The sequence below is a fragment of the Xiphophorus maculatus genome, chromosome 2, assembly GCF_002775205.1.
Source record: "Xiphophorus maculatus strain JP 163 A chromosome 2, X_maculatus-5.0-male, whole genome shotgun sequence".
Lineage (NCBI taxonomy): Eukaryota > Metazoa > Chordata > Actinopteri > Cyprinodontiformes > Poeciliidae > Xiphophorus > Xiphophorus maculatus.
Window position 1 is genome coordinate 9,653,132 of NC_036444.1, and position 26,625 is coordinate 9,679,756.

Sequence of the window (26,625 nt, forward strand, 5' to 3'; positions counted from 1 at the left end):
TCCAATATTAGCCATCAAAATCCACATGTCTTAGAGCAGCGATTCCCAAACTTTCATGCCAAAGCAAAAGTGGAAGAAACTCTTAAATTCTTTATTTGATAACAACCACTGTTACCAAATAAAACTGATTTATCAGGGAATGTTTTAGCAGTATTCAATACACAATGTCTTCACAAAAAAGCCCCTCACTGGAACTTCATTGGAACCCTTTTTTGACTAGAGCTCAAAAATAAGGTCCAAACCTAATGAGCCGGTCATCTCCCCTGAACTTGAGACGGCCATCATCAACCATCTGAGAGCCAGGAGGGTCAACATGCTAAATCTTGGCTGCGCAGGTTTACAGGTACAGACCGACAGGACCGGTGACTTAACATCAATGGAAACCAGAAGGTTGCGGTGAGGTCCCACAGTCCAAGTGACATAAATCCAAAAGATTTACACGATTTTAACAAATACACACTAATGCCCTTTCATTGGCTCCTCCCCCCCTTTCTGATAACGCACTCCAAGTTTGAGGCGCAGAATAAACAAAGCGATAAGTCACTGCTTTTATCAGTTTAAAGAGAGGCGCCGCGGAGCTGCCCTCTTTTTTTTGTTTGTGTTTCAAAGAACACAAAACAGTTTCATTTCCGATCGTCACTTAAAAAGAGTCTTTAAGGACAGTTTAGTCTTAACTCAGCTGTCGTAGAAATACTTAAAAATATTGAGAGCACTAGATATGACAATTTGAAATATTACAATCTGCTAAGATAAGTCACTGTGGGAATATTTTCTACCCTATATCTGATATCTACTGAAATGCTGAGGCATTTTTAAGGATTTCTGGAACAAACTAGACTTTGATTTTTACTAGTTTAGATACTGACCTGCCTATGTTAATAATATTTCTATGATTCTTTTCACCGCACTAGTGAATTAGTTACATTTTATCTTGACATCCCATTGGAAAACAGAAAGCCTTCATTTAGACAGCTAAATACTCCAAAATGTGTACTCCAAATATAATTCTATAACAGCAGGAGAATTTGATCATTCTACTGTTTTAATTTATAGGATTTATGTACAATAATTTAATGCCACAGTATGTAGTAGACATTTGAGGTGGAGCTTAGAGGCGATCCAATGCATAAATCACACAGCAAACTCAATCTCCCACGATGCATCTTCATCCAATCTTCAGCTGCTTAAACAAATTGTCCAGCCTCAAGTGCCTGACGCAGAAAGACATCAAACAAAAGCTGGTGGTACAGAGAGTCTGGAGGTAGACAGAACTGTCTGTTTTCCAGGTGAAGAGTCACAACAGGATCTAAAACAACATCCATACTGAAACTAAGCAGTTGAGGTATCTCCAGCTCAAAGCTCAGCATCATAAAACTAACTGGGCTCTGAATCTGTGCATCTGGTCCACGTTTAACAGAGAATCCTGAGAAAACTCAAGTGCCGTGGCTACTCTGTTCTTTCTTAAGTTAGAAGTCCTGGCTTTTTTTAAGCAGCTTTATTGTGCTTCGACTGCATGACTTCCCCATTCTGCGACCACAAAGTGTGTGTAAAATTAATGTTCTGAAACAAACAAATTCCTGCTGAGACCTTGCGTGGAAGCAGAGTCAATGACAGGCGATAAAAACAGCCATATTTTACCTGACAATTAAAATAAAACAACATTTCTTGCTCAACACTCTCTTGAAAAGATATTGTATTTACATAAGATGCAGAGCTTAACATGTAAGGGTATTTTTATAGGTGTTGCTTTGTCCAGACACCCCCAACACCTTAGGAGGAGCTGGAGGTAAAGTAGGGCCATATATCTGACACTTAAACTCACAATACAAACCAGATCCAGTGGAACATCTTTACTGATAACACAGGAGGCAGAGCAGACACACAAAGTCACTGTTTAGTGTTTTTTTTTTTTTTCCAAAGACTTCCACAATGACTGTGTAAACTACATTCAGACTACGTTAGTGGCAGACATTGACAAAGCCACTTCAACTTCAGGTTTAAGGTACCCATCAGTTTTAAAACCCTGTGAAACACTCTGTTTACATAATAAAACTAAATAACTCTTATTTATCTCTATGAGCAAATGCTGTCATTCCACCACAGATTCTGCTGCTGATAACTGGGCTCTGAAACTAACCTGACAAAAGTGTTACAAATGAAAACTTTGCACTGAAAGGTTTGCAGGGATTAAAAATGTCCGCTGCTTCACTTAAAAGAGTTTTGGACCTGAATTCAATGTTAAAGCAGAGTGTAAATCATGTACCAAGCTAACAATAGGGTTTTCTTCTGCCAGTTAGTGGACTGTGCGTGAATGTCAGTGTTCCTCTGTCTCTGTTTACTCTGCTGGCTGATGCAGTTAGTGTATTCCCCGCTGCTGGCTCCCGATGGTCTGCACGAGCTACACTTACCCTGCAGGCAGAGGGCTTGGTTGTCTTGCCAGTAATGGACTGCTGAAGGAAGAGTTTCGACATCAGGTTAACAGGAATTATAGACCTTAAGCTTGACTCTGGCCTGCAGGGTGAAGGAAACGCCCTCAAAGAGAATGGGAAGAAGAGGACTGACCCCACAGATAAGGCTGAGCTCTGGTGCATGTTCCACCGTTAGGTCAGGAGATGATCCATAGCTCACATCTGCCACAATCAGAGATATTGTGGCAGATTTTGTAAAGCTCTGATGCAAATCTGGTACACATTTTGTCTGACTGTATCAAATCTCTTCACGTAATATAAAAAAGAATTTAAACTCATGTTTTTCTACTTTCTAGGCTAATTGAAAATTTGACAATATATCTACTACTTAAACTTTACAGTTTCATAAGTTTAAGTTAGAAACCTTTTACCTTAAACTTAAAAGGAATTAAAACATATTTTATTTACTATTTTACAAAAGAGCATTGCTTGCAAATTTTCTGATTATTTTGTTGTTATTTTAACATAACAAACATATTTATATAGTATTTTAAATTGTCTTCAGCATATTTGGAATGAATGTCATTTGTAGTATTACTAAAATAGTAATGCTACTGTTATAACTATTTTCTTTAAAGTTATAACACCATTATTAACTTTGGAACTCTCGCCAGTCTTTTTTGTAATCTCAAAGTCATTATATTTACTATAGGAAACTCTAAAAAATGACACAACAGAGACCTTTCTGTAATATGTTCAGCTTCCTGTTATCTTCCAACATCTAAATCTTGCTTGCAGCAGCCCAAATTAATAGCCAACTTGTTTTCATAGAAATATATTGTCCACAATGTTCAAACATCCCTTGTGCTTCAACTTTTAAACTCACAGATAGTGAGATCTAGTTTTCTTCCTAAAATAGCAACATTCCCATTGAATGATCAGTCATTCAACAAAATAAACAATGTCTGAATGATTCGCTATGGCTGGTGATTTACAGGTCAAGTACTGAAAAAAATCCTGATTTTTAAAAAAATAAATGTTTAATAAATGCATCAAAACTGAAAAGTTTTATGTTTTCCCTTCTACCAATTAGCAAATCACCACCATATTCTTTCACTTTTTCTTTTGAGTGTAGGAATGATCGGTTAGAAAAATATGCAAAACTGCATAATTTGTTTTCTTCTGCATTTCAAACTGCTACCTCTCTTAAGGTACTTTCAGTACATTTTATTAATTTCAGTTACATTTAAAACCTCACTTAAACGAAGTTAAGACACAGGAGTCAGAATAGTTAGCAGGTCAGCTCTAAAAATAACTAAACCTGGGCAGTAAAAGCCTGATTGGTGCACTTCTAACAAGCACAAAGAGGTCTCTGGATATACCGAAGGACACAAACAGTACTGCATTAAAACAACCTGAAATAGAGAAGAGTGGTTTTGATGCTCATTTTACTTGAGTGGAACTGGTGGTTTTCCATGACCTGAAAAAACAAACCCAGTGTTTTTCTAAGATTTCCACACTCTAAAACTGCTTGTGTCTTTTTGAAAAGTAAGCCAGAATCAAGAGGGTTAACATTTCACCAGTTAACAATTACCATCTCATCAGCTATAAGACACAGCACATCATCACTACAGATGAATCATGAATGAATCACTGAAGATAAAGACATGAAGATTACCGGTACATCTTTGTTCTAGCAGAAAAAGGAAGTACAGTAATTTGTTCCTGACAAGACATTTATTTAGCCGTGTTTGTTCATCACATCTCCACTTTTTTGGGAGGCAAAAAACACACATTGCTACATATGCCCCAATAAGCAGCGATGCTACTAGATAGACAAACAAACAAACATAAAAACACATAATCCTACTAGGTCACTCTTTCAAAGTTTTTCTTTTCTTTTTGCATGACAGTTGAATTACTCATGCCCCCTCAAAGCTGAGGGAATATATCCCGACGTATAGGTCTGCTTCAAAGTTTTGCATTTTATGAGCAGCTCTATTTCTAAAGTATGTGTATAAACAAAAGCTAGTGTGCCGACAGTGAATCAGCAGTCTCTGTGACTGCAAAGGCCTCGGGTCGGGCCGCTTTTGTGTCCTGCCAATGCTTACATTAGCTGGAGAAAAGCTCAAGCTGCTCTAAATATTCCTTGTTGAAGCTATCCATCTTGGTGAAGAACTGAATGGATGCATTCCAGGAACTGGACCACTGGCAAAGATCAACTGTGTGAAGTTGGATTGGATCTTGTTTCCTGACAATCTATACTTAAATGTGTTTTCTTTTAAACTCAGAAGCCAGGTGAAAGGAGTTTTGTTTTCGATTCTTCATAGGGAAGAAATGAAAAATATTTCTTAACATGAGCAAGAATTAAGTATTCTTTGTTTGGATGTCATTTATACTTAATTTACATCAGAACTTATTAAATTACTTATTTTATTACACTAACTGGATTTAAAATGAAATATGGTTAGATTTATTCATTCTAATAATGAAAAACAACAAGCTTCAGGAAGAAATTTTAAACATAAATAAAGCAAAAATGAAGAAGTAATTAGCCAATAAACTGCTTTAGATTTAAAAACAGGACACTGCTCGCGTGGGTCAGGCTTAGCCTAATCAAAGCCCAGTCAACTGTAGCATGGCTAATCAGGGGCCCGGTAGACGGGCCATGCATGACGGCCAGCTACACAGCAGCCAGGTCTGCTTCATCACATCCTGCTCACTTCCACAGAGCCCCCTAAGTAGTTGTAACACTGAGGCAAGAATACTGCTCTGCTTTTCCAGGTGAGAACAAAGGCTCACTCTGTGGGACAATGAACGACACACAGACCAAAAGAAGGAAGGTGCCAAGGCATGAATCTTTAAACAGGTGCTTTTTGTTACAATTACAAAACTACACCCTTTTTCTGACAAATAATACATGAGAGGAACAATAGTAAGATGATATCATCAGCCTATTCACCCTAAAATCGACAACTTTACACTCCTCAAAGGATCCCTGATCTGAATAAAAAAAAAAAAAAGATCAGACCAAAACTGAACAAATTTAACATGGGAGCATGTCCATAAATTAGAATGTCTCTGATAAATTAATTCATTTCACAAATTATATTCTAAAGTGAAACACGTGCAACAGATTCATTAGACAGACATACCCATTTTAAGCATTTCATATTGTTGTAGCTCATATTCTGGAATCATCTTTGTGTTTGCGGCTCTTGAAGCACCGACTCCAGCTGCTGTTCAAGTCTTGTGTAGCTCCTTTAAACTCTTGAACTGGTTTTGCTTTACAATACTTTTCAAGAATAAAGGTATCCCTGTTGCTTACAACTTTTCTTCTCTCACAGTTCCACTTAACTTTCCTTTCTGGAAAACGACTCCCCAATATGGCCACAACAAAAACGTTCTGAATTAAAACTCATTTTCCTGATCTTATGTAATATTTTTTTTTATTCTAAATTTATAGATGAGGTTCACTTTTTCAACAGAATTTGATTTAAAAAATATTTGAATGTATTTGTACCTCTGTATATCACACCCAATATTTATAGATTTTGACTGTCTTGCTATAATTTAATTAATATGTATGCCCTTTTATGACACTTCTAAACATTTGAGACAAAAATAACATAAAAACCAAAACAACCCTCTTCCCTCCTAAAATGATCACATTTATGGCAAATGCCTATAATCTTTCATTATATTAATCATTTGATTTGAAAAACACTACAATAATCAGCAATCTGAGTGGGTGGTTTACCTGGTTGTCTGGGTGGTTAACAGTGAAGTATCCCACACAGATGATGACTTCGTGAAGCAGCTCTTCAGAGGAATGTTGGGTACAGTACCAGAGCAGCGAGCTGACGATGTGTCGGAACGCCAGAGAGAGGCCTTCAGCTCCAAGAACAGACTGGTCGAACAACGGATAAAACACATCAGTGAGCGCTCACTCTAATTTAAACGTGAAGTATGTTTGATTCTTTCTAAGTATCAAACAATACAACTACCCAAAGCAATAAAAGTTTAGAACTTCTGTTGGTGAAAATGTACAAGATATAGAAATAGAAGTAAATCAAACAGAGCATAAATGTAAAACAGCCGAATCCTGCTTAGAAGCAGAGATACAAGGAGGAGCTCAGAGAGTATTTATTAAACATGCCAGTGTGACAGAGCACCATAAGATCATTGCAATTTGCACTAAAGGTTTGGGTGTGTTAAACAGCTGTAAACAATATCTGAGGAGGGGGTTGGAGGGCTAACAACCAAATTTAGGTGTTTTCTTTTTTGTTTTATCTCAGATAAAACTCAGATACCTTTATTTTAGGTATCAATTATGTATAATTACTTTAACAATTTAAAAATAAGAATAACAAAATCTGAGTTCAAAAGTCACAGACAAAAGAGGACAGATTTCCAAGATCCCGGATAAGATACAGCTTACTCCATCCAATCGCATCCGTCACAATACAAGTAATTTCTATTTCATTCGACCCTTTAAATTCTGCCTTAAACACGATTTCGTGAGCTGATGTAGCAGAAGAGCGAGCCAGCGGCTTAAATTTTGATCAACCGATCACTACTGATATGTATAAGCTGTCGCAGAGACGTAATGTGAAACACAAGGTGATTACAAGTCCCAGCCAAAAAAGCAACATAATTTAAAATGTTCATAAAACTTTGGCAGGGAAAATGCTTTCATTTCCAGCTGTTTTGAGTTGACTGAATATGGCGGGTCAGTGACAGGAAGCTGCTTCAAAGTAATTACCCCAAGGCATTAAAATAATTAACAGCATTCTGGCTCGCTTGTGTGGCTCTTAGTTTGTGTGGCGACTTAAGAAAGCAAAGCTGTCACGCTCTCCTCCACAGAGTGGGTAATGTATGGCTCCTCGTACAGTGATAATCACTTGTGTTTCATCCTAACTTCATCCACTGGGCTCTCTAATCCTCCCCTCGAACATGACCCGAGGTCAAAGGTTTCCTGTGTTTATGTTCACAGGTCAAATTAGTCCCACTGAGAACAACTTCTCTTTGAATGGCTAGCATTAACATACTTCAAGAATATGTTTATATGGTCCAGAGGGAAGATTTAAACACTTTTGGGCAATATTATTAAGAACCTTCTACAAACATTTCAGTGAAATTGTCATTTCATGACACATGTCCATTTTGAAGGTATTGGCAGTAAAAATAAAAATGAGGGTCTGCTACAAAAGGAGAAGATTTTAAATAAAAAAGAAATTAAAGAAAAGTAAAATAAAACATAAATAAATACCTGAAATGCCGATAGGTCAAGAATGGCAAAACTGTTGAGGAACCGGATGCCGTGTATAGCCACCTGGATGACCCCAGGGCCGTAGGGTTCTTGAGTCTGGGAGGCAGACTCTGGCGAGAAACTGTGCAGCAGGATGCAATAAAGGGTATGCACCACTCCCACCAGGTCAGTGGACTGCAAAACGGCTGTTAGTCCAGTTGGATCCTGCCGTTTATTGTCAAAAATATTGGGAGCCCTGGTGGAGAAAAAAAATAAAAAAATAATTATTGCACTGTTTAACAGAAAATGAATATTTCAATTAGCAATAGAACATACTTTTTTGAACTGTCTTTTTTTTTTTTCTACAAAAACACTTAGAAAGAACTTCGACTGATCCGTGTTGCATTGACATAGAATAAGATTAGACATTAACCATTTATGCTCAGGGGAATCTGGACAGCTTGGGCTAGACTGCAGAGAGTGTATGTGTTTATAAAAATTTTTGCTGGCAATGAACTTTGAGTGATGCACTCTGCTGGAGAGGGAAAGTCTAGACCTCCCGTGAGGCAAGGCTTATAGCAAAAATCGCCTCATGGAAATTATTTAGATTCCTATAAAGCATGTCGAGAATTATAGACAAGACTTTATTTTAATCTCTTTAATTTATATCAATCCCACATGTATTTGATTATATCCACAATATTGACAAGAGACAGGAAAGCAACATGCTGATCAGCAGAAATAAGACAAGACAACAACTCATGACCAGCATGGAAAACATTTTACTTTCAGTAAATGCATCAAAAATGACATCAAACTGCAAGATCTACATTGTCTTATTGGCACACAGTCAGCCCACTGGTACCTAAATCTGCGTTGGTAAGAAATTTGGAGCAAATGATAAAAGGATCAGTTTTCACAGGTACCTCTCAAGAACATGTCTACAACTTTTTAAGACACTTTGTCTGAATGTGCCATGTCAACCACACAGCTTCTTATGCGTTTGTCTTTTTGTTTTTACTAAAAATGAAATTGTTCACTGCACGGCTATTAGTGTTAGGTGTTTTTGCATATGCTACAAAATAACATTTTTGTCTCATCTGATAAAAGCTTCTTCCATAGGTTCGGTTTGTCCCCTTCATGGCCTGCAGCATTCTTATCGCCTCCGTAGTTGTCCCTCACCTGTGTATTTGTCAGCTATGTTCACTGACGATTTCTAAAAAGAAAATCTGAGGCCTTCTTAGAACAACTGCATTTTGTATGTTCTGACAATAAATTAGACACAGATGGACTGACTAATTAGATGACATCTGAAGGCAATTTGTTGCACTGGATCTTATTAGATTTTTTTTTTTCTCATTTTTTTATTTGGTACAAATTTTGAAATGTACCTCTCCTTTCAGTTTACTTTTATGAAATCCTTTGTGTTGGTCAATTGCATAAAATCCCAATAAAATAAAATGGAGTATATAGTTGTAGTAGCCAAAAAATGTCATAAATGATTAAAGAGGTGAATACTTCTGCAAGGTGAGTTTGGCTTATACTTGAAGGGTTTTACTACGCAATAGTAAAAGGCATCTTGAAATAAAGTTTGATTGATAGCTATATTGATATATTTCTAAATAAAAAATTAGAATCGCAATACTGTCTATCCAGAACAATTATGTAGTAATTGCCGCTAATTAGGCCTACTCAGATATTGTGCGCCCAGTAAAAGCATTCAGCTACTAGAGTCAGACTATTTAATACCCCTGCAGCAGCAGCAGCAGCATCTATGATTTGCAGCCATGTACAGCAGCAGTGTGTTTGACCTCGGGATGAAACCTGCAGTGCATGCTGATACTTGATGTTAGCCAACAGGCTTTGTGTGAAATATGCTGCTAGGCGAGAACAGAGCCTCTAAATGCGATTATAATCCCCTGACACAGCAACTGGCATGGTCCAAATATTTCTGTGGCCCGCTGAACGTTCTTATAGATGACATATAGGCTGTTAGCAGAACAAATCTTGGAACAGATGAGCTAAACAGGTACCGCATTACATCCTTTATCATTTTTTTAAGGCAAAGCTTTCTTCATAGTGTCTTCTGTCACTATTTCTGCAACCATTAAATTACAGCTTCGGATAAAAAAGAAACAACATGTTCTTCTTCTGCAATGTTCAGAGTTTTTTTTCCTTTGAAGTCAGGAATGGTGGTGCTTATGTCCCTTGGTGTGACTGTGTGCTTAGCCTCTGTCAGCGGCGCCACTGAACCTCTCTGAGTGGAGGTCGCCATGGCACATGTGGGTGGGCTCCCCCCTGCACCGCAGACTAAGGTTTATGGTGAGTGACAGAGCACTGGGTCAAGTAGATCTCTATCTCTGTGTGCAGTAACAACAGCTTTGCCAGCTTGCTGGCTGGACTTTCAGAGGAACTACAAACTGTTTGAATAACCATGAGATTGCCTATGGATCCCAGTGATGGTAAACTATCAACAGGGAGGCAAGTAATGAGTCTCTGTCATTACTTGCGCAAAATGAAGTGTGTATTTGTCAGGAGAAGATCAAGACATTCCAGAAACATTTAAGCTGTCTAATAAAAGCTCACCGTCCAGTTACGACAAAGCACAGCTCACACATTCGGTTCAGCAGAGATGAGGCTTGCTCCAGAAAAGCAGACATCTTGGGGTGCTCATCTATAGGGCTTTGGACTGACAGGAAGCATCCATACAACTTGTCAATTAAGCCCATGTTTACTACATAACTGAAGAAAAGGAGAAGAGAGAAAAACGTTACATGGTTTATTGCATGTGCTTTTAAAGAAAACCTTTTTCTTTGTGAAAGGCTCTTTCACACAAGCAAACAAAGGCCTTTACTGTGCATACTCCCACTGCACTGCAACTGTAAGCCAATACCTCACCTAAGCCCTCCACCCCCAGCTATTACTGTGATATCTTCAATTTGTCTCTACCAATGACAGGACTCATGATCATGTTCCCTGTACTCTTTCAGCCACAAATCACCCCTAATAGTGTCATTAGACGGCTGTTGTGGCCCCCATGCCAGCCCTGCTTTGGGCCCTTGACAGTCTGCTGACCCGGGGCTAGTCTTCTAGAAGATTCTGGTATGAAAGAATCATTTGAGTAAGGCGAGTTTATGAAAATCTAGAGATTATGGTTGAAAGTCAAGGCTTTCACATCAGTACCGGGATGACTACTGTCTCGTTTCCACTGAGCGGTATGGCACGCCAGTTATTTTGTCTGACTTTATTGTAAAAGTGGTCCATAAATCGACCCCGACCACACCATTCCTGAGCCAGTTTCAGTTGTAAGTCCTAGGACCTTTGAACGGTACGGTGTGAGTGGAGCAACTGGCTACAACAGTCTATTGATTCGAGGACAGAAAAACATCACTGCTTGCAATAAGCACAACACATAGACGTTTAGGTTTAACCCTGAATGCCCATTGAGAGTCACAAGTGGTGGAAACTAGTAAAGTTAAGTCTTTTGGTGGATTTTGATACCAGCTTGACACTTCTAAGGCCCCGTGCACACGTAAGCAATTTTGGGTGTACTTCTATTTCTTTTTCTTTAGACAATAATCTTCCGCACAGGCCAGATTTGTGAAGAGCACAAAGGTCAAGTTGCCAAATATTTCCTCTACCTGAGCTGTGGATTTATGCTGATCCTACTCAGCTACCATAGTACCCTTGGCTGCTTCTTGGATTGATGCTCTCCTTGAACAGCATGTCTTAGTAGGTTTGCTATACACTTTCATTTTTGGGATTACGAACTAATCTCACTATCCTGTGAGCTTATTAGATGCTCACAGGATAGAATTTTAAACCCATTCCTATTTTAACCTTCCCCATAACATTTTTCTTGACCTGTTGTGTTCTCAGGTCTTCATTGTGCAATGTGGAAATGTAAGAAGGCCCAGACGGGTCAACAAAATGAAAAAGATAACAGCTAAAACTGAAGTCATCTTGGCAAGTTAACAACTTTTGCATTAGGATCAGTTCTGTTGTGACTTTTTGCTGTTGTTTCTTTGGCATTTGTTGACCCTTCTGGGCCGACGTAGAAATGGCTTAATGACACTTTGGTATAATTAGCGCTGTAAAAATTGGAATGTCTTCTTCTTTTGTCCTTAGCCATGCATACATTAAAGGACAGTAGAGGTAAATCTTAGGTTCATACTTGAGATCATCAGTCTGACGAGACAATTTTTCTCAGGCACTGCCCTGACTCTGGGGTTATGCCTGGGTCAGTGGATGAGATTGGTGTGCCTGTGCAGCTGCTCTGTCCAGATAAATCATTGCTTGTGGGAGGGATGGTGGAAAGACTTCACTAGTCTACAAAGCTTCAGGGTGTTGGGCCTGCCTTTCCTCACGGTCCACATTTCTCCATCTCTATCACAACTCTTACAGGTCAACCAAATGGGGCTAGCCTAAATGCCAGGTTCAAGGGGACCTTTCTAAGCTGTGGAAGTGCTTGTTGTTTATGTGGATGTGTAAGCGCCACAGGAACCAATATTACTTAGAATCAGTTTCTGAATGTGTAAAAAAAAAAAAAAAAAGGACGTTTTGGAACCTGGCCAGAGTACAACTCATTCTCACACTACTCCCATTTTAACAAGACACCACATGGATCATTTCCAAGTTTAATGACATTTTCTTAGCCTATTCCTTACATATGACTTGCTCTTTAAGAAATCGGATGTTCACCAGCAATAAAGAGGAGTTTGAAAGAAAGCAGGTAAAAAAGTATAGAGGTAAGAAGAAGGAGGAACTATGGAGGAGGATGAAATACCCAGAGTTGAATACAAAAGGACGAATACCTGATAAGATCTTGAAGTCGAGTGCTGTAGGACTCTACAGCAGAGCTATTGACCTTGGCACCTGAAGATGAAATCCAAAAGTTTTCACATTGGCCCGACTCAACAACGCAGAGAAACAGGGGCTTCAAAATGGCAGCAATGGTCTGAAGCAGGCCTGTTGTGAGCCCTTCAAAGACCTGTTTGTTTATGCTGCAGCCAAAAATGGATTTGTCTTCATCTGGAACATACAGCTGATGAAACAGAAGAAAAAAAAAGCATAACTAAGAGGCATCTGACAAAAACAACTCAACAAAAACACAAGCGGAAGCAAATGTCATGTTAGACATTGTAGTAGCACTGACCAACGTGATACTACTTGGTTAGTAGAGACTACTTGGTCAACTTGGTTTAATAAAGGTCCGTCAGTAAATGCAAAAGATAATTCTCAAAGGTTTTAGTGTTTGGACAAACCTAAAGACACACCAATCAGAGATTTGGTCATCACCTTCAGATTATCAGTATTGAAGAGCTCTAACCTAATGACAAGCTTTAGCCAATTGAGAGTGCTGTTTCAATTCAATTTCCTACTTCATAGATACATTGAAAATTTATCTTTTTTAACCATAACATGCTTTGAGTTAAATAAAACTGTTTTCTCAAAAACAAACCAAAGCCACTAAGTTGTCTGTCTTTGAATGACAGGAAACCTACAGGTCTGTACAATTTTAGTAAGAACACTACATCGTGATGTTCCAGTTGTGTTTAACTCACAACTTCCTTATTGTGACAGGTAGCAAGTGGGCAAACTCCACATTTGCGCTTTATACATTTGAAAAAGGCTACAAAAAGATGTATAATTGTGCAGTGTACAGTGGAGCCTCCTGTACAACCACCAAGAATGCAGCATGTGGTTTCTAAATGGTACATCAATAACAAAACTAGTCTTTTTCATCAGCCATTATACAACACTTTCGTGTTGTATAATGGCTGATGAAAAAAACCGCTCTATAGCGGTAAAACTAGTTGACCAAATCGTGATAGAGCTCTGATCTGATCGCTAGGTGAGGGGCTGTGCTTGAATGAGTTTGCTAGGTAACAGGGCAATGCCTGACGATTGCAACTTTATAAATGGGAGGTTTGTGAAACAGCTCATTTTCCAGGCACCAAAAAAGATGAACTAATTGCCAGAAAATGGCTAGGTGGTTAGTAGAGACTCAAACAAAAGGACAAAAACATGCAAAAACTAAATTTTGCATAATAATTTAAAGATATCCAAATGTCTACCAGTATTCCAAATCCACCATGTCTCAAGACAGACACACAGAACTGGACTCTTACGGTCTTCTGTAGTCTGCTGAAATTCAACTCCCACTTATGCCTGAATGAACAGACAACATGACCCGATAGGAAACACTTTTGCCCCTAGAATCTTTAAATTTTTGTGCTTCTTCCAACCTCACAAACATTGAAAATGGTCAACTTTGATTGCTCCTCCCACACCAATGAGTGCTGTTGTCAGTGTGGTATGGGGAAAAAAATTGGAGAAAGATCTTATTTTTACATTTTAATCGCTGGTCTTTGATCTGCTTAGCAGTATGGAACGGTCTGCCTCTTCACATCAGACAGGCCTCCTCGCCATCTGTAAATCCCATCTTAAAACCTCTTCTTTGTCCCGCAGGATTTTAATACCATGTGAGATTTCGAACATATTATTACTTATTTATCTTTTATTATTCTTAATTTTTCTAATTTCACAGCCATTTTATATCTTTTTAATCTATTTTTTATTTTCATCCATCTATCCATTTATGCATCCATACATTTCTGTAAAGCACTTAGGTCCAATGTGGTTTTTAAAGTGCTTTAAAAATTAAATTGGATTGGACATTCTGCCCTATTTAAAAAAGAAAGCCTTTGAGAGAAATTAGACAAACTAGTAGGATAGCCATCCTTCTCATCTGCATTCCAAGCATCATATGTAACACATAAGCAGAGCTCCACAGTTGAAATTTAGTGCCTTTGCTTTTGTGAAACCTGGCAAAGGTAAAACATTCACATTTGCTTCAACAGCCAGGGTGAATGCTGACAGCGTAGGTAAATCCACCAACATTCTCCACAAATCTAATTAAATGAGGGCATGCTCAGTCCAACCCCCACTGCTGCACTCAATTGCTAACACACGCATACCAAAATGAGATGTGCACTCAATATGTGCATGCCTATGAATACAATAACTAAAGAAAGCCTAAGTTTAATGGTAATTTTTAAAACTTTATCACAACTCGTCATAAAACAATGGTAGAAGCGAGCATAACTGCTGAGCTCAATTTACATTGAAAAAGAAGAAGAAGAAGTTCATCTCCCGCAGTGCTGCTGGAGATGTCCATCAGCAGAGCAGCTGCTGGGATGTGTTTTATATAAACTAGAGTATACAGGCTAACCTCTCCCTCTCTGCCCTGAGGAAATACGACTGCTTTGGATTGAAACTCGACTGAAAAAGGAAGCCCCAGTAGAGTTCATGCATGCACCACAACCCTGTGGCTGTGCCTTGTCCTGTCTGTGTTGTGAGTGTAGAGCCGCCACTGTTGGATGTTTGGAGTGAGCTGATGTTTACAGTCTTTCTAGCAGAGTGCTGAAGGATATGGGCCGACATGTCGCCGCAATGCAGCCTGCTTGCCTTTTCTAACTGAGCACTCACATTCCCTCTGTCAGGAGGCATCTGTGGGAAGAAACACTGGGACTCGCAACTTTCAGTCTTGCTTTCTTTTCCTTAACACTGTGATGTCAGAAAAAGACCGACACTACAAGACCTTTTGTGGAAGAAGGCAAGTGATTGAAATTCAAAAAATATTAAAAATGATCAATTCCTTAAGTAAATCAGGCAAAGATTTATAATTTTCCAGGTTGATGGTAGGAACATATAAGTTCACCATAGATATAAATGTAAACGTATATAAAGTAACAGGTTAAACCTGTATAAGTAGCTCTCAGGGGCTCCTTATTTGTACATATTGTTTCAGTAGGTTAAATTCCTGATTTTTAAGACCTTGTAATATCAATTTAAGACCTATATTTTTAATAACTCTTAAGTAAAATAGCTTAAAAACTAACTTGCTTAGAAATACAAGTAAGTTAATCATTACTTTTAAATTAGCGTGGTGATTTTTGGCTTTGCCATGTGATTCAGTAGCTTTTGCACTTAAGATACCAAATAAAAGTTTTTCATAGCCAATAAATTAGTATCATGACGGGTATTAACAACCAGTAAAAGCAAACCACTGACACCATATTTTTTCTAACAATAAGCCAGTTTCGCAAGATTTCTTTGGGAGCGTTGTTAGAACGACTTAATGCCAGCCGAACAATTTCTTCCAACTGGGCTGTTTGCTGCCCGACATCATGAGCCTTATAGAGTTCTTAAGAGTGTAATAACATCTATTTATCACAGATATTAAACATGCATTAATATTATTATGAAAACAAAATTCACCTAAATGTTGGAAAAAAAAATAAAATCAAATCTGTCTTTTGGCAAAACATTTCTCCCTGCATAAAGTCAAAGCCATTCAGAGACAAATACAGCTCGAAATATAAAAATTCCTAGTTATAAAAAGATTTCTTTACTACACAGTTATGTTCAGTATTTTAACTGTACTGCTAAACAGTACACAACAACTGTGGGCAATGGTAATTTTACAAGTAATTTCACAGCAGTACTATATTTTTGTTTGCTTTATTTAATTTTTCTTTTTTAATAGACCTCTCCAACATGGTGGAATTCCATTTTTTCCAGAGCATTACATAATATCCAATTACAATTATTCTTGCGATATCAGTGTGTGAAATTACGTAAATGGAAAGGACTGCAGTAATATTTGGCAGCTATAAAGTTCCACAACCAGGCATTTAAACTCTGCTTGTTAACAATGTATTTAGGCAATAAGATGGGCTCTAACTATTCTTAGATTACAGAGCTTTTACAGAGCTTATCAAAATCTTTAAAAAATGTAAGCACAACCTCCACAAGACTACAGAACACATTGAATGTCAAGTTCATTATCAGTACAAATTTTTATAGATTTTACAGCAAATTATTCAATTATATAGTTGTAGTTTTTGCAAAATAATAAAGATGTTAGAGGCTACAATTCAGAATATATTGCAAAGTAGATTTGTTGCTCTTTTTAGACAGAGAAATGTGTTCTACTAATTTAAACCTTTTCCTAAAGTTTAAATTGATAGTAAACATGATGTTTTAACTAAATTAGTGTGAGAAAAAAAATCTAGGAAATGCTTTAGAGGTCTACTGACTAAATATTTCATCCTTTAACTATTAGTATCTAAAATGAAAAATATTATGCAAATCACACAATGTTTGTCTCGACTTACTGTTAGTTGGTGAAGCAGCAGGTCCATGAGGAAGACTATCTTGTTGCTAAAGAGCACATAACTGCAGTTGAAGGTACAGGAGGAGCATACCAGACAGTAGGTATTTACAGCAGCACAGAGAGATCTAACAAGAAGAAAGACAAGTCATTATCAACCAGTAATTCAAATAAAACTCAGGTTGCAATTCTTTTAAAAACACACCAGTAATCAGTCATTCATAGGACCTGGGAACCGCAAAGACTACCTGCAGGTTTCAGGAAAGCAAACAATCTTCTTCAATTGTGCTTTCTTAAGGATGTACTTTATCTTCAGCTGTCAGAAGGATATTTCACTGACTGTGCAAGAATGGAAGCAGTTTTGAGAAATAAAACACTCATATCAGCTATTTAATGCACAGACTCCCCTCTGTAGCCACCTTTAGAGGTGCTGAGTGCTATCTCAGTCCCATCTTGGCAGAGATGGTGCAGCATTTCCGCTGGAGAGATAAAACAATTTCTCTTAGCAGCTCCCAACAGCAGCCAGGCAGCCCCGGGCAGCAGCCTCTGTATTTTGTCTGCTCTACAACACGCTGTAGAGAAGATTAATGCTTCAGATAACTGACCAATCATTCCGCGGTGACTGCTACTCCCCTTTCGCCCTGTTTCATCAGTTAATATTTTTTGACAACTGTATATTTTAGCCATTAGAGAAATGGCGTGTCCTATCTGCTCGCGGGAAGAAAGGAATCCCCCTCTTTGGTGCCTAAAGTAGGCCGTGTTTACTTCAACTGGTAAACATTTTGATATGTACCGAACCTTCACATCTGCTGTGCGTTTTCAGTAAAACCACGTTGGCACAGCAGAGGAAAATACACAAGGAGAGGGCTCACTGTAGTCTGTCAGTAACTTACGCTATTCTTTGCTTTGTGTTTCTTGTGGACAGATTTTTGTGCAAAACTGCCTGACACAGAGTGTGGCGTTAATGTGAGAATCACAATATTTGGAGTGTTTGCACACTGTTCACATCAGACAGGAAAGTTTAACACCTGCTAACAATAAAGCGTAAGAAACAAACAAAAATAATAAGATCACAATAGAGGTTCCCTTACAAATTGTTACAATTTTACGTGACAGATGGAGTAAGAGTTTATCAACCGACACACACTTTGGAAATAGTAACAGAAAAAAAGATTAGGGTATGTGTAACAAGAGGGAAGGTAACTTGAGAACCCAACCAGACTTTGCTTTGTGTGCAGCCTTACAGCTTCAGATTCTCAGACCCTGATTGTTGAGTGAAGGCACGACAGAGATAAGCTTCAATGCAAATAGCAAAACGACAACTCAAATACTTTTTCACAATGCTATTGTATAATTACACACCTCACACAGCCTAAGAGAACAGCCAGAGCGAGCCATAAGCATTCCACTAAAGGACAGGAGTTACTCTGGGTGACTCGAGTCACTATTGTGGTATTTGACTATGCACTTGTTGAGTAAAGCAGAGCACAATAGCGGGGTTATCTGCCATCTATCACAGATTAAATGGCAAGGCAGGACAGGCTTAATTACTAGCAAAGAAATGTTTAAAAACGGCCAGATAAAGTTCACGTTGGTCAATAGCATTCAGGTTACACCGAGACTCAAGACTCCATTTGCCAAATGTTCGTCCTAAGCCGTGTATAAAGAGGTAAGTGATTGAACTTTCAAGGGAAAAAAACTCTGACTGAGGAACTAACCAACTTTAAACTCAGCACTCTTTAACTAAATGTAGAGTTTAGATTTGCAGAGTAAAAAGAAAATTTGCTTTATTTTATTTTTTTTTAACATGCCATGCAACGTGTTCCATTTAACAATTACTAAACATGGGTGAGTATTAGATTTACACTGTATGGTTATCTTGAGTAAAAATAGCATCTCTGTTAAATTAAAATTTGAAAATGTATAACTAACATCTAAATGGCTAGCAACTTGCCAACCATACTTTTTAAATAGTGATAGCTAAAAATAATTTTTGTCACTTCTTCCATACCTTGTTTTTTTGCTACAGATATTTCTAGACAACTGAATTGGTCTTCTCTTTGCAGGATGAAAAACACAAATTGGCCTTCTTTCTGTCGGTCAACAACCTTTTTTGGTCATTCCAGCATTTTAAACCACCGGAGCAGTATGGTGGACAATTCGAAAGATTTAGGAAGAGTTTTTTTTTTCCCCAATTCTTAATTTTTATATGTATACAGTATATTTTGCTAATGATTACCATCTGATATTTTGCATGCAAACCTATGCAAAAGTTTAAATTATATACAGGTCATAATTAAGAAAAAGTTGTTAAGACAATTAGTCAATAAAAAAAAACCCTATACAAATACAAATCCACTGTTTAGTTAAGTATGTTTATGATGGAAGCTTCTTGTCAGCATAGAAGATTATATTGTTTTACTGCATACTAAAACTAGAGATGCGGTCAGGTTTCTTTTTAGTGGACATCAAATCCTGGCTTGATTTAGAATCTACCAAGCTGATCTAGATTTTAGATTTTGTCCGATTCCAAATGTCTTCTGTGGGGACTGTGGAGCACATATGTAACTTATTCGTGTAAATGTTTTAATTCTGCATTTCCATGTAAAAAAAAAATATAAAGTGTTGCCTCCTTTGATTAAAGTAATAAACTTCAAAACATTGAAAATGCACAATAGTTTTCCCCACTGATAAAGTAAAATCTATGTTGATAACCTGTAATTGTGGCTGACCAGTTAAAATTAACTTAAACAAGCACATATAGCTCCATTTCTCAGACTTGCCAAGCCTACTCTAAGAAAAATGTCCTGATGCCTAGTAAGACAGATTAGGCTCCCAGCACCATGTAATGAGCATGCAATAACTTTGTAAGCCAGCTAATAAGGTTGTCTCCATGGTCATCTCTGGACAAATGAAGAGGTTGTCAAAGGCATGTTCAGTTTATGGCCTTACACCAACTTGTACAATGGACCACTACAGTGATCTGTCTTTGGTTTCCTCCCATCTAATTGAGCTTGATGAGCATGACACTTGATAGGTCAACCTCTCTGGGAATCTCACAATCTGAAGCCCCCAATGACAGCTCTTTTGAGGAACAATTTGGTAAAGTGCCACACCGCCCATTCTCAAGTTGCACAGAAATATTTTGGAGACTGCTGTTTGTAAGTCAATGTAAGCAGGACAGATTTCTTAACTCACAACACAATGGAAACCTTATTACACAGGGATTATGGTTAATAGGGTTTAAAAATGTCCATAACCACCAACTATCTTATCTCACCTGTGGCATAAGCGTTAACAGGCCGATTTAATGCAAATACAAACATTTAGAGGCATAAAGGCAAAAATAATAAAACACCATAATCTGCTCACTAACACCGAGTGGTTAACCTCTTACAGCCAGGGCAAACAGGTTTACCTGTGAAAATCACTTTACGTCTATAAAGAAATGAGGCTAAAAGGTAAAGGAATAAAGCACACCTGATACTGTCAAACCCTGCTTGAGCTTCAAACCTGCTAACCCACAGGCCTACACATGATTAGATTTACTGGGGGATTAGGAGCTCAACTGACCTTTCAATTTAATATGCTAACATTCAAAACAAAGTGAAATTAGCTCCTGAAGTAAAGACTGCTTTGTAAAAATAATCCCCAACTATTCATACATTATTTGTTCTGGAAAAACCAAAAGTAAAAACTAACTTCCACAGGTTTTCAGCTGTGTCACTAACTTAACTTATGAAGTTAAATGTCCAGATCCATGCTCAGCTAGCAATCAAGTATAGGGCTCTTTAGGGTTTTTTTGTCACTGTTGCGAGTTATCAACCCTGAGATCTGCTCTTCTCAACCCGAGTTTCAAATTCCTCACCCTTTTCTGAGTGTTTCCTATGTGTGCAGTCAAGCCTGACGGGAGTCGCACTGTCGAAATCTGACTAACTTCCAGATCAGGTTGAGCCCCCGCCTCTTAAACAGGGGAAGAAAAAGAACCCTAAGCCAAAATAAAAGGTGAGGAGCAAATCCATTTCCTTGTGCTGTCAAACAATCCCTTCATTCACTGCCATCTAAATGACATTTAATTTGATTCTGCTGCTGATCTCTCCGATACCCTGAGAGCTTCCAAGACATCAACTCTGGCTGTTGTGCCACACTGGCCAGGTATGAAGGAGGAGAAATCTGATGAGCCGTCACACTGTGCCATTCACATGAGTGTGCGCACAGACAAACGGACACAGGCTCTTACAAATAGTAGAAAACATCCTGAAATAACACCACAGGTAGCAGGTTTGATTTCACAGGATACACCAGGTCAGGCGAGATGGTGAAGGAAGTACAAATTGGGTTAACACGTGCGTTCCTCTGGAGCTCACTCTTATTGGTAACTTACAACATGCCCAAACACCAGAAGAAAGTTTACAACTCAATTTTTGTCAGACAATGCCAGTAAGTATAAGTTAGGTGTTAAAAAATGTAAATAAAAAAGCACATTCATTTAAGGAGTTATTTTCAAAGGAAATGATTCATGCTGCAAAGGAGCAAGATTTTCAACGGATATCAGGAAGATGAAACACTGCAGCCAAGTTGCTGTATTTTATACTTCTTAGAAAAAAACATTTTTTAAAATTCCATTTGTATATTTGCTGTTTTTAACAAATATAACCATTTTAAAAATTGGACAAACACTTAAGAAAAAAAAATCACTCATTACAAAGCTGGCCACAAAATTGTCATTGGTTTATCACAACACACATAGAATATGAGGGGGTCAAGCTCAAATTCAAGTTCAGAAATTAAATTCTAAGAAAAAGATTTTATTTGAACATTAATTCATTGGTGATTTTGTGTGGTTTTGCAAACTTCTTAGATCAGTCAAAGTTACAAGCTGGGTTTTAGATTAGAAATACGATAAAACAACATACTGCATGCAAAATACTGGTTCATAATGTATGAGTTACCAGGCAAAGTAATTAAAGTTGTAGAACTGTAACTAATTGGTAAAATTACTGGACCCAAATCTACAGATGTGTCCAACCTTGTCTGTGACGTTCTTGTACCATTAGTCAAAAGTTAGCTCATCAGTTGAGCTGCATAAACTCCCATCTGCACTCCACAGCGACCGCAGGGTTACACCAGAACATTAGTGCAGCCTTGTAGAGGAATTAGCTCATTAATGTAATGCTAACAAGATGGAATCAAACTCCCTGGGGAGAGATATGGCGTGAGCATCTCGGCAGCTGCCTTTTTTTGTAAATCACTCTGCTTATCTGGTGGGAGGAGGTGATCAATATGGCAGCATCTCTGTAAACAGATAATGTGGCACACTCTGGAGCTAGCGTCTGTATGGAAGCCCATTAGGCCACGCAGCAATCCAGATAACAGATTGTGATAAGCAGACAGCCAGGTTGTGTCTTTGTGTCAAATTGTGTCATGAGCCGGACTGTCCTGAGTGACACAAAAGGAAAGTCTGACCTGTCCTGCATTTCAAGTTAAACAAGCCAAGAAAGTTGAACTAAAACATATATATGAGTATAAATATACTCATATATATACAGTAGCTATACCGTTACCATATTGTTTCTTCTAAACAAAATTTGCTATTTATTAAACATTTATTCTATTTATAGAAAGGAATAACTCAGTGATTTGTAGGAATCATTGAATTTGTACATAACTTCTTGTTAGTGATGTGCCAACAATGCAAGATGTTTCAGTGCAATCCTGAGCTTCCAATCTGGTGATAAGTATAAGGATTAATTTGCTGTTTTCTTTTAAACAAATGTAGACTGCAATTGATGATGTCTAGTTGAAACCCAAAATATGTTAACTCATCAAACTCAAACTGTAAGAAATCAGTTCAAAACACAGTTCATGATCAGTAGCTTTATTTGTGAAAATATTAAGAAAATCAATTTCACAGGAGTTTTAGTCATTGGGACTACTTTAGATGGGAGCTTGTTTAAAACAACACCAAATGAAGTCAAATCAGAACTGAATTGTTCTTTGCTGGTTAAAACTGCTTGGAATTTTAAAAATTCTTAGCAGCTCAGTGAATTATCAGTTTAGCATCAGGCAAAAATCCCTCTGCATTTGCTTGAAATGTAGGAATGTAGAAAAAGAATGAGTCCAGTCTTCATCGCACTAAAGCAAAAACAAGTATTAATAGCAAAGAAAATTTAAATGAGGCGTACATCTGTACTGCAATACGATTATGAGCAGAAAGACTCTGCTCACAATCTTATTTCTTCAAATACAGAAGTGAGCTTGGAATTCCTTCATATTGCAACCGAGATTGAAAGGCTCTGAAATATGCGAGAAGAAAAAAAAAATCAATACATATGCCATGTCCTTTAAAAGCCTTATAAATATAAGAAGCATTTGTCCATTAGCAGAGACAGAGAAACCAGTAAATGCTAATGAATGGGAGAGCAAGGCCATTCGAGTCCATTACGGAGTTCCACTTGTGAGCACAGCAGTCTCTTTGGGGTTATCTACAGCAGGCCATGCAGACCCCAACTGAAAAATGTTCCATGCTCTATATAATAGATGGGACACATGTGCCTTTTATGTTTTGGGAGAATAACACAAACTCATACCAATAAGAGAAATACAACTACTGCTTGTTCCTTAAAAGGGGAACACTGAACACATTTTCAGACGATTTATTGTAACAAACTGCTGTAAGAATTTACTTCAATGAAGATTAACCAACTGTACTTATGTAAATCCCAAAAGAGAAAATGATGCAGGGTTATGAGAGCCAACATAAAATGAAGTTACAAAGACCCAAAGAAAGGAGGACATTAAGAGCGTAGGATTGGTTCATATAAGAACAGGATGAGGATGAATATTAGTCTACATTCATCATTAAAAAAACAAAAACTATGAGGTATCTGTATGACCCCAAAGAGGAATCTTTGATCATCTCAAAATAGCTTTTTCCTAACCAATAAACAGATTTTTTCTTCAGACATAACTTAATACGTTTGTTTGTTAAACTTTATTCTGTTTGGCATAAAAAACAACTTTTCCTTCTGTCAAATACACCTAATGATCTAAATACTGTTTTATAATATTTACCGTAATATAAAAATAACCATAAACACAAAAAACAAGCAAAATTGACCTGCATCTACTTGTTTTAGGAGACGATGACAAAAATAAAATGAACTTCTCAGAATGGTTCTTATGGACAGTTTTGTTCATAAAAAATATTCTGGCTCAACAAACTTACATAAAGAAAATTAAACTTAGAAAATAAATATCGCTTCAAGCAAATAATAATAATACAACTGTCTTTTCTAGCAATAATTATTAAGCTAAAGATAAAGTTGTACTTCTTCTAAAAAGAAAACAGAGTCAATGCTGAGTGTCCCTCAGTTTTTAAAAGCAACTGGTGATGATGGAAAAAAAAAAACAAAGTCAAAGAGGACTACAAGTTTAAGAGACAGCTCACCCTGCTGGCTTGAAACTGAAACTTTGTCACATCATGACAAATGTGGCTACAATCTCTCATTGTAGTTGGAGATAGAAAGTGGCAGAAAAATAATAATAATGGGAAGTTTGGGGATTGTACTCACTTGATAGGAATACGTGGGACTGCAGTGGGTGTGGTAACAGAAGTGATGACCTGCAAAATTTGCTCCAAAGCACTCAGGCCACCGCCCACTTGGAAGGCCACTTGGTCTGCATTATTCTGTCGAGTCAAAGAGACAGAAAGAGTTACAGTCGGTGGGGGACAGCGGAAAGCCGGTTGGACAGGGGATTATACCGCACTGAGCAGGGAGGGAGGGAACCTTTTTCCTCTCCTACGGAGGCGAGGGACTGAAATCTGAAACAAAGTGGTCCCTCAAGTATTCCTGTTTAATCTCAAAAGTGCACAGTCTGGCTCCGCCCCACAACAATCAAGTTTCAGTTAAAGGCAAATGGTCTGCAGGCTCTAGTTAGCACCAGGGTGGTCTCGGCAGATGACAACAGACCAAGTGAAAGTGAGAAAATGTCAGTCTGGTAATTAAAGAACAGGGCAACTGGAGAAATCAGGATACTAGAACCTATTTAGACTATAAAACTGGAGGGCCCTTTTTAAGTGCGTATGTCTTACCACACCTGCTGTGTCAGTATCCACTAGGATTACTACAACATGTTATTTGAATACAGGACTACTTTCTTTCTTTCAACCTTAACATCTATTAAGCTTCACACTCTTTCACAACGGGCTTGTCTCCTAGTTTCCTTGAATAGTCTGACAACCTTTAAGTAAAAACACCGCAGTTTCACCACAATAACTTCAAATAAAAATGATCAATTTCATTTCAGAACAAACAATCAATCATTATTTGTATTAAATCAGCAATATTGAGCAATGATCATTCTTAAAATTATTTGTAATACTTATTGGTTGCCTGGGTTCTTTGAAGCACGAAATATTCTTAAGCGGGGAAAAATTGTGGGAGCCTTCCTTCTGCTAGCTGAAGGAAGGGAGTGTGCAGTAACAGCTTTAAACATGTAGAAAGAGTAAAACTGAATTTCTTTTGCAGTTTGAAACCAATTTTACAACCGTTGTATGCTGTTATGCCAGGCAGCAACTGGTCCATGTTCATTTCACAGAATTTAATTTGTACACATGTAAAAAGATTCAACCTGCCATTGTGTAATGATAGAGTAACTGATAGAAGGTTAGAAGTGTTGTTATAGTAACCTCTACATCAACTAGTACAAAGCCAGGCGTGAGATCCAATGGCTACCAGGCATGTTTGTATCTGAGCTGACAGAGATGATAGAAACTGGCACAGAGCTGATGACAGAGGGCCACCCTCATACGCCACAGGTTGATGTGTTCCACCGCCCGTCACTACGTCAACCTACAAGGTTCCTTAGCACTGTGTCAGCACTAAAATCCATCCACTTCATCTGTGCTTTTGTTCCACAGATGAGAAGTTTCTAACATGCCTGAACACATTGAGAGAGTAGTGCTCTTCCAAATTACAGATAAGCTCTTCATCTGTCATGTATGCCTGCTGCTTAGGAAATTGCTCCTAAATTCTGGTTAACACTGTAAAGGATCTGTGAGGGTGTAACATGTGCGTCTGACAAAAACATTAAACATGTCATAACATAAACATTATGTGAAATAACTCATATAATGCCTGAAGAATTGAAATAATGATTGGGTAAGACCTTATTGTTACTTCTTTTATGTATATTTCCACAGTTTTCATGTCTAATCAATTAAGTCTCAGTCACAGAGTTTGACCTACCCCACTGCTAACCCTCCCATCAACACACCAATCTAAAAGCCTCTAAGCTAAGTGAGAAAAGCAGCTCTTTCATAGTAGGTCATCAAATGGTATTAAAGGAGCACACTGGGATCTATCCAATCCTGGAGACTCCTGCAAAACAAAAATAGAACAGCGTTTCTTGCTTGTCTGTTCATTTACATTCCTGCCGACAGATTTTTCTGTTGTGATGATGAAGGCTAACTTAGCTTTAAACCAACAGACTAACTTAAGGCAGACATGGTCTACTTTAGTTTCCTGTGAATATGTGTGAGTGAGAATGAGAAACACTTGCATCCAATTAGCAGTATCTACTGATACTGCCAACTGTATCGGTATCGGTAGCAGTATCTACTGATACTGCTAACTGCTTATTATCATATTACAAGGCACCAGAATACAGATTCTATAAGCATCACAGCTAAGTAACCTCCTGGAAAGAAATTATGCTAGAAAACAGCAGGTCCTTAAAAATGAACTTGTGACTGCTTTCTAAACAAGTCATGTTATACAATCATC

At 37.9% G+C, this 26,625-nt stretch overlaps 1 protein-coding gene across 6 annotated transcripts in view; it reads right to left on the bottom strand.

Annotated features, from left to right (window-relative positions):
- scaper (S-phase cyclin A associated protein in the ER) overlaps positions 1-26,625 on the bottom strand; it is a 64,936-nt gene that overhangs the window by 3,043 nt on the left and 35,268 nt on the right. For all 6 annotated transcript variants that reach the window (XM_023347296.1, XM_023347292.1, XM_023347304.1 and 3 more), the window contains 6 exons: positions 24,412-24,527; positions 16,842-16,965; positions 12,474-12,703; positions 10,246-10,401; positions 7,681-7,915; positions 6,169-6,318 (listed from right to left, as the gene is read on the bottom strand). In XM_023347296.1, coding sequence (XP_023203064.1) covers positions 6,169-6,318; positions 7,681-7,915; positions 10,246-10,401; positions 12,474-12,703; positions 16,842-16,965; positions 24,412-24,527 — 1,011 coding nt within the window. The remainder of the gene's footprint in view (positions 1-6,168; positions 6,319-7,680; positions 7,916-10,245; positions 10,402-12,473; positions 12,704-16,841; positions 16,966-24,411; positions 24,528-26,625) is intronic.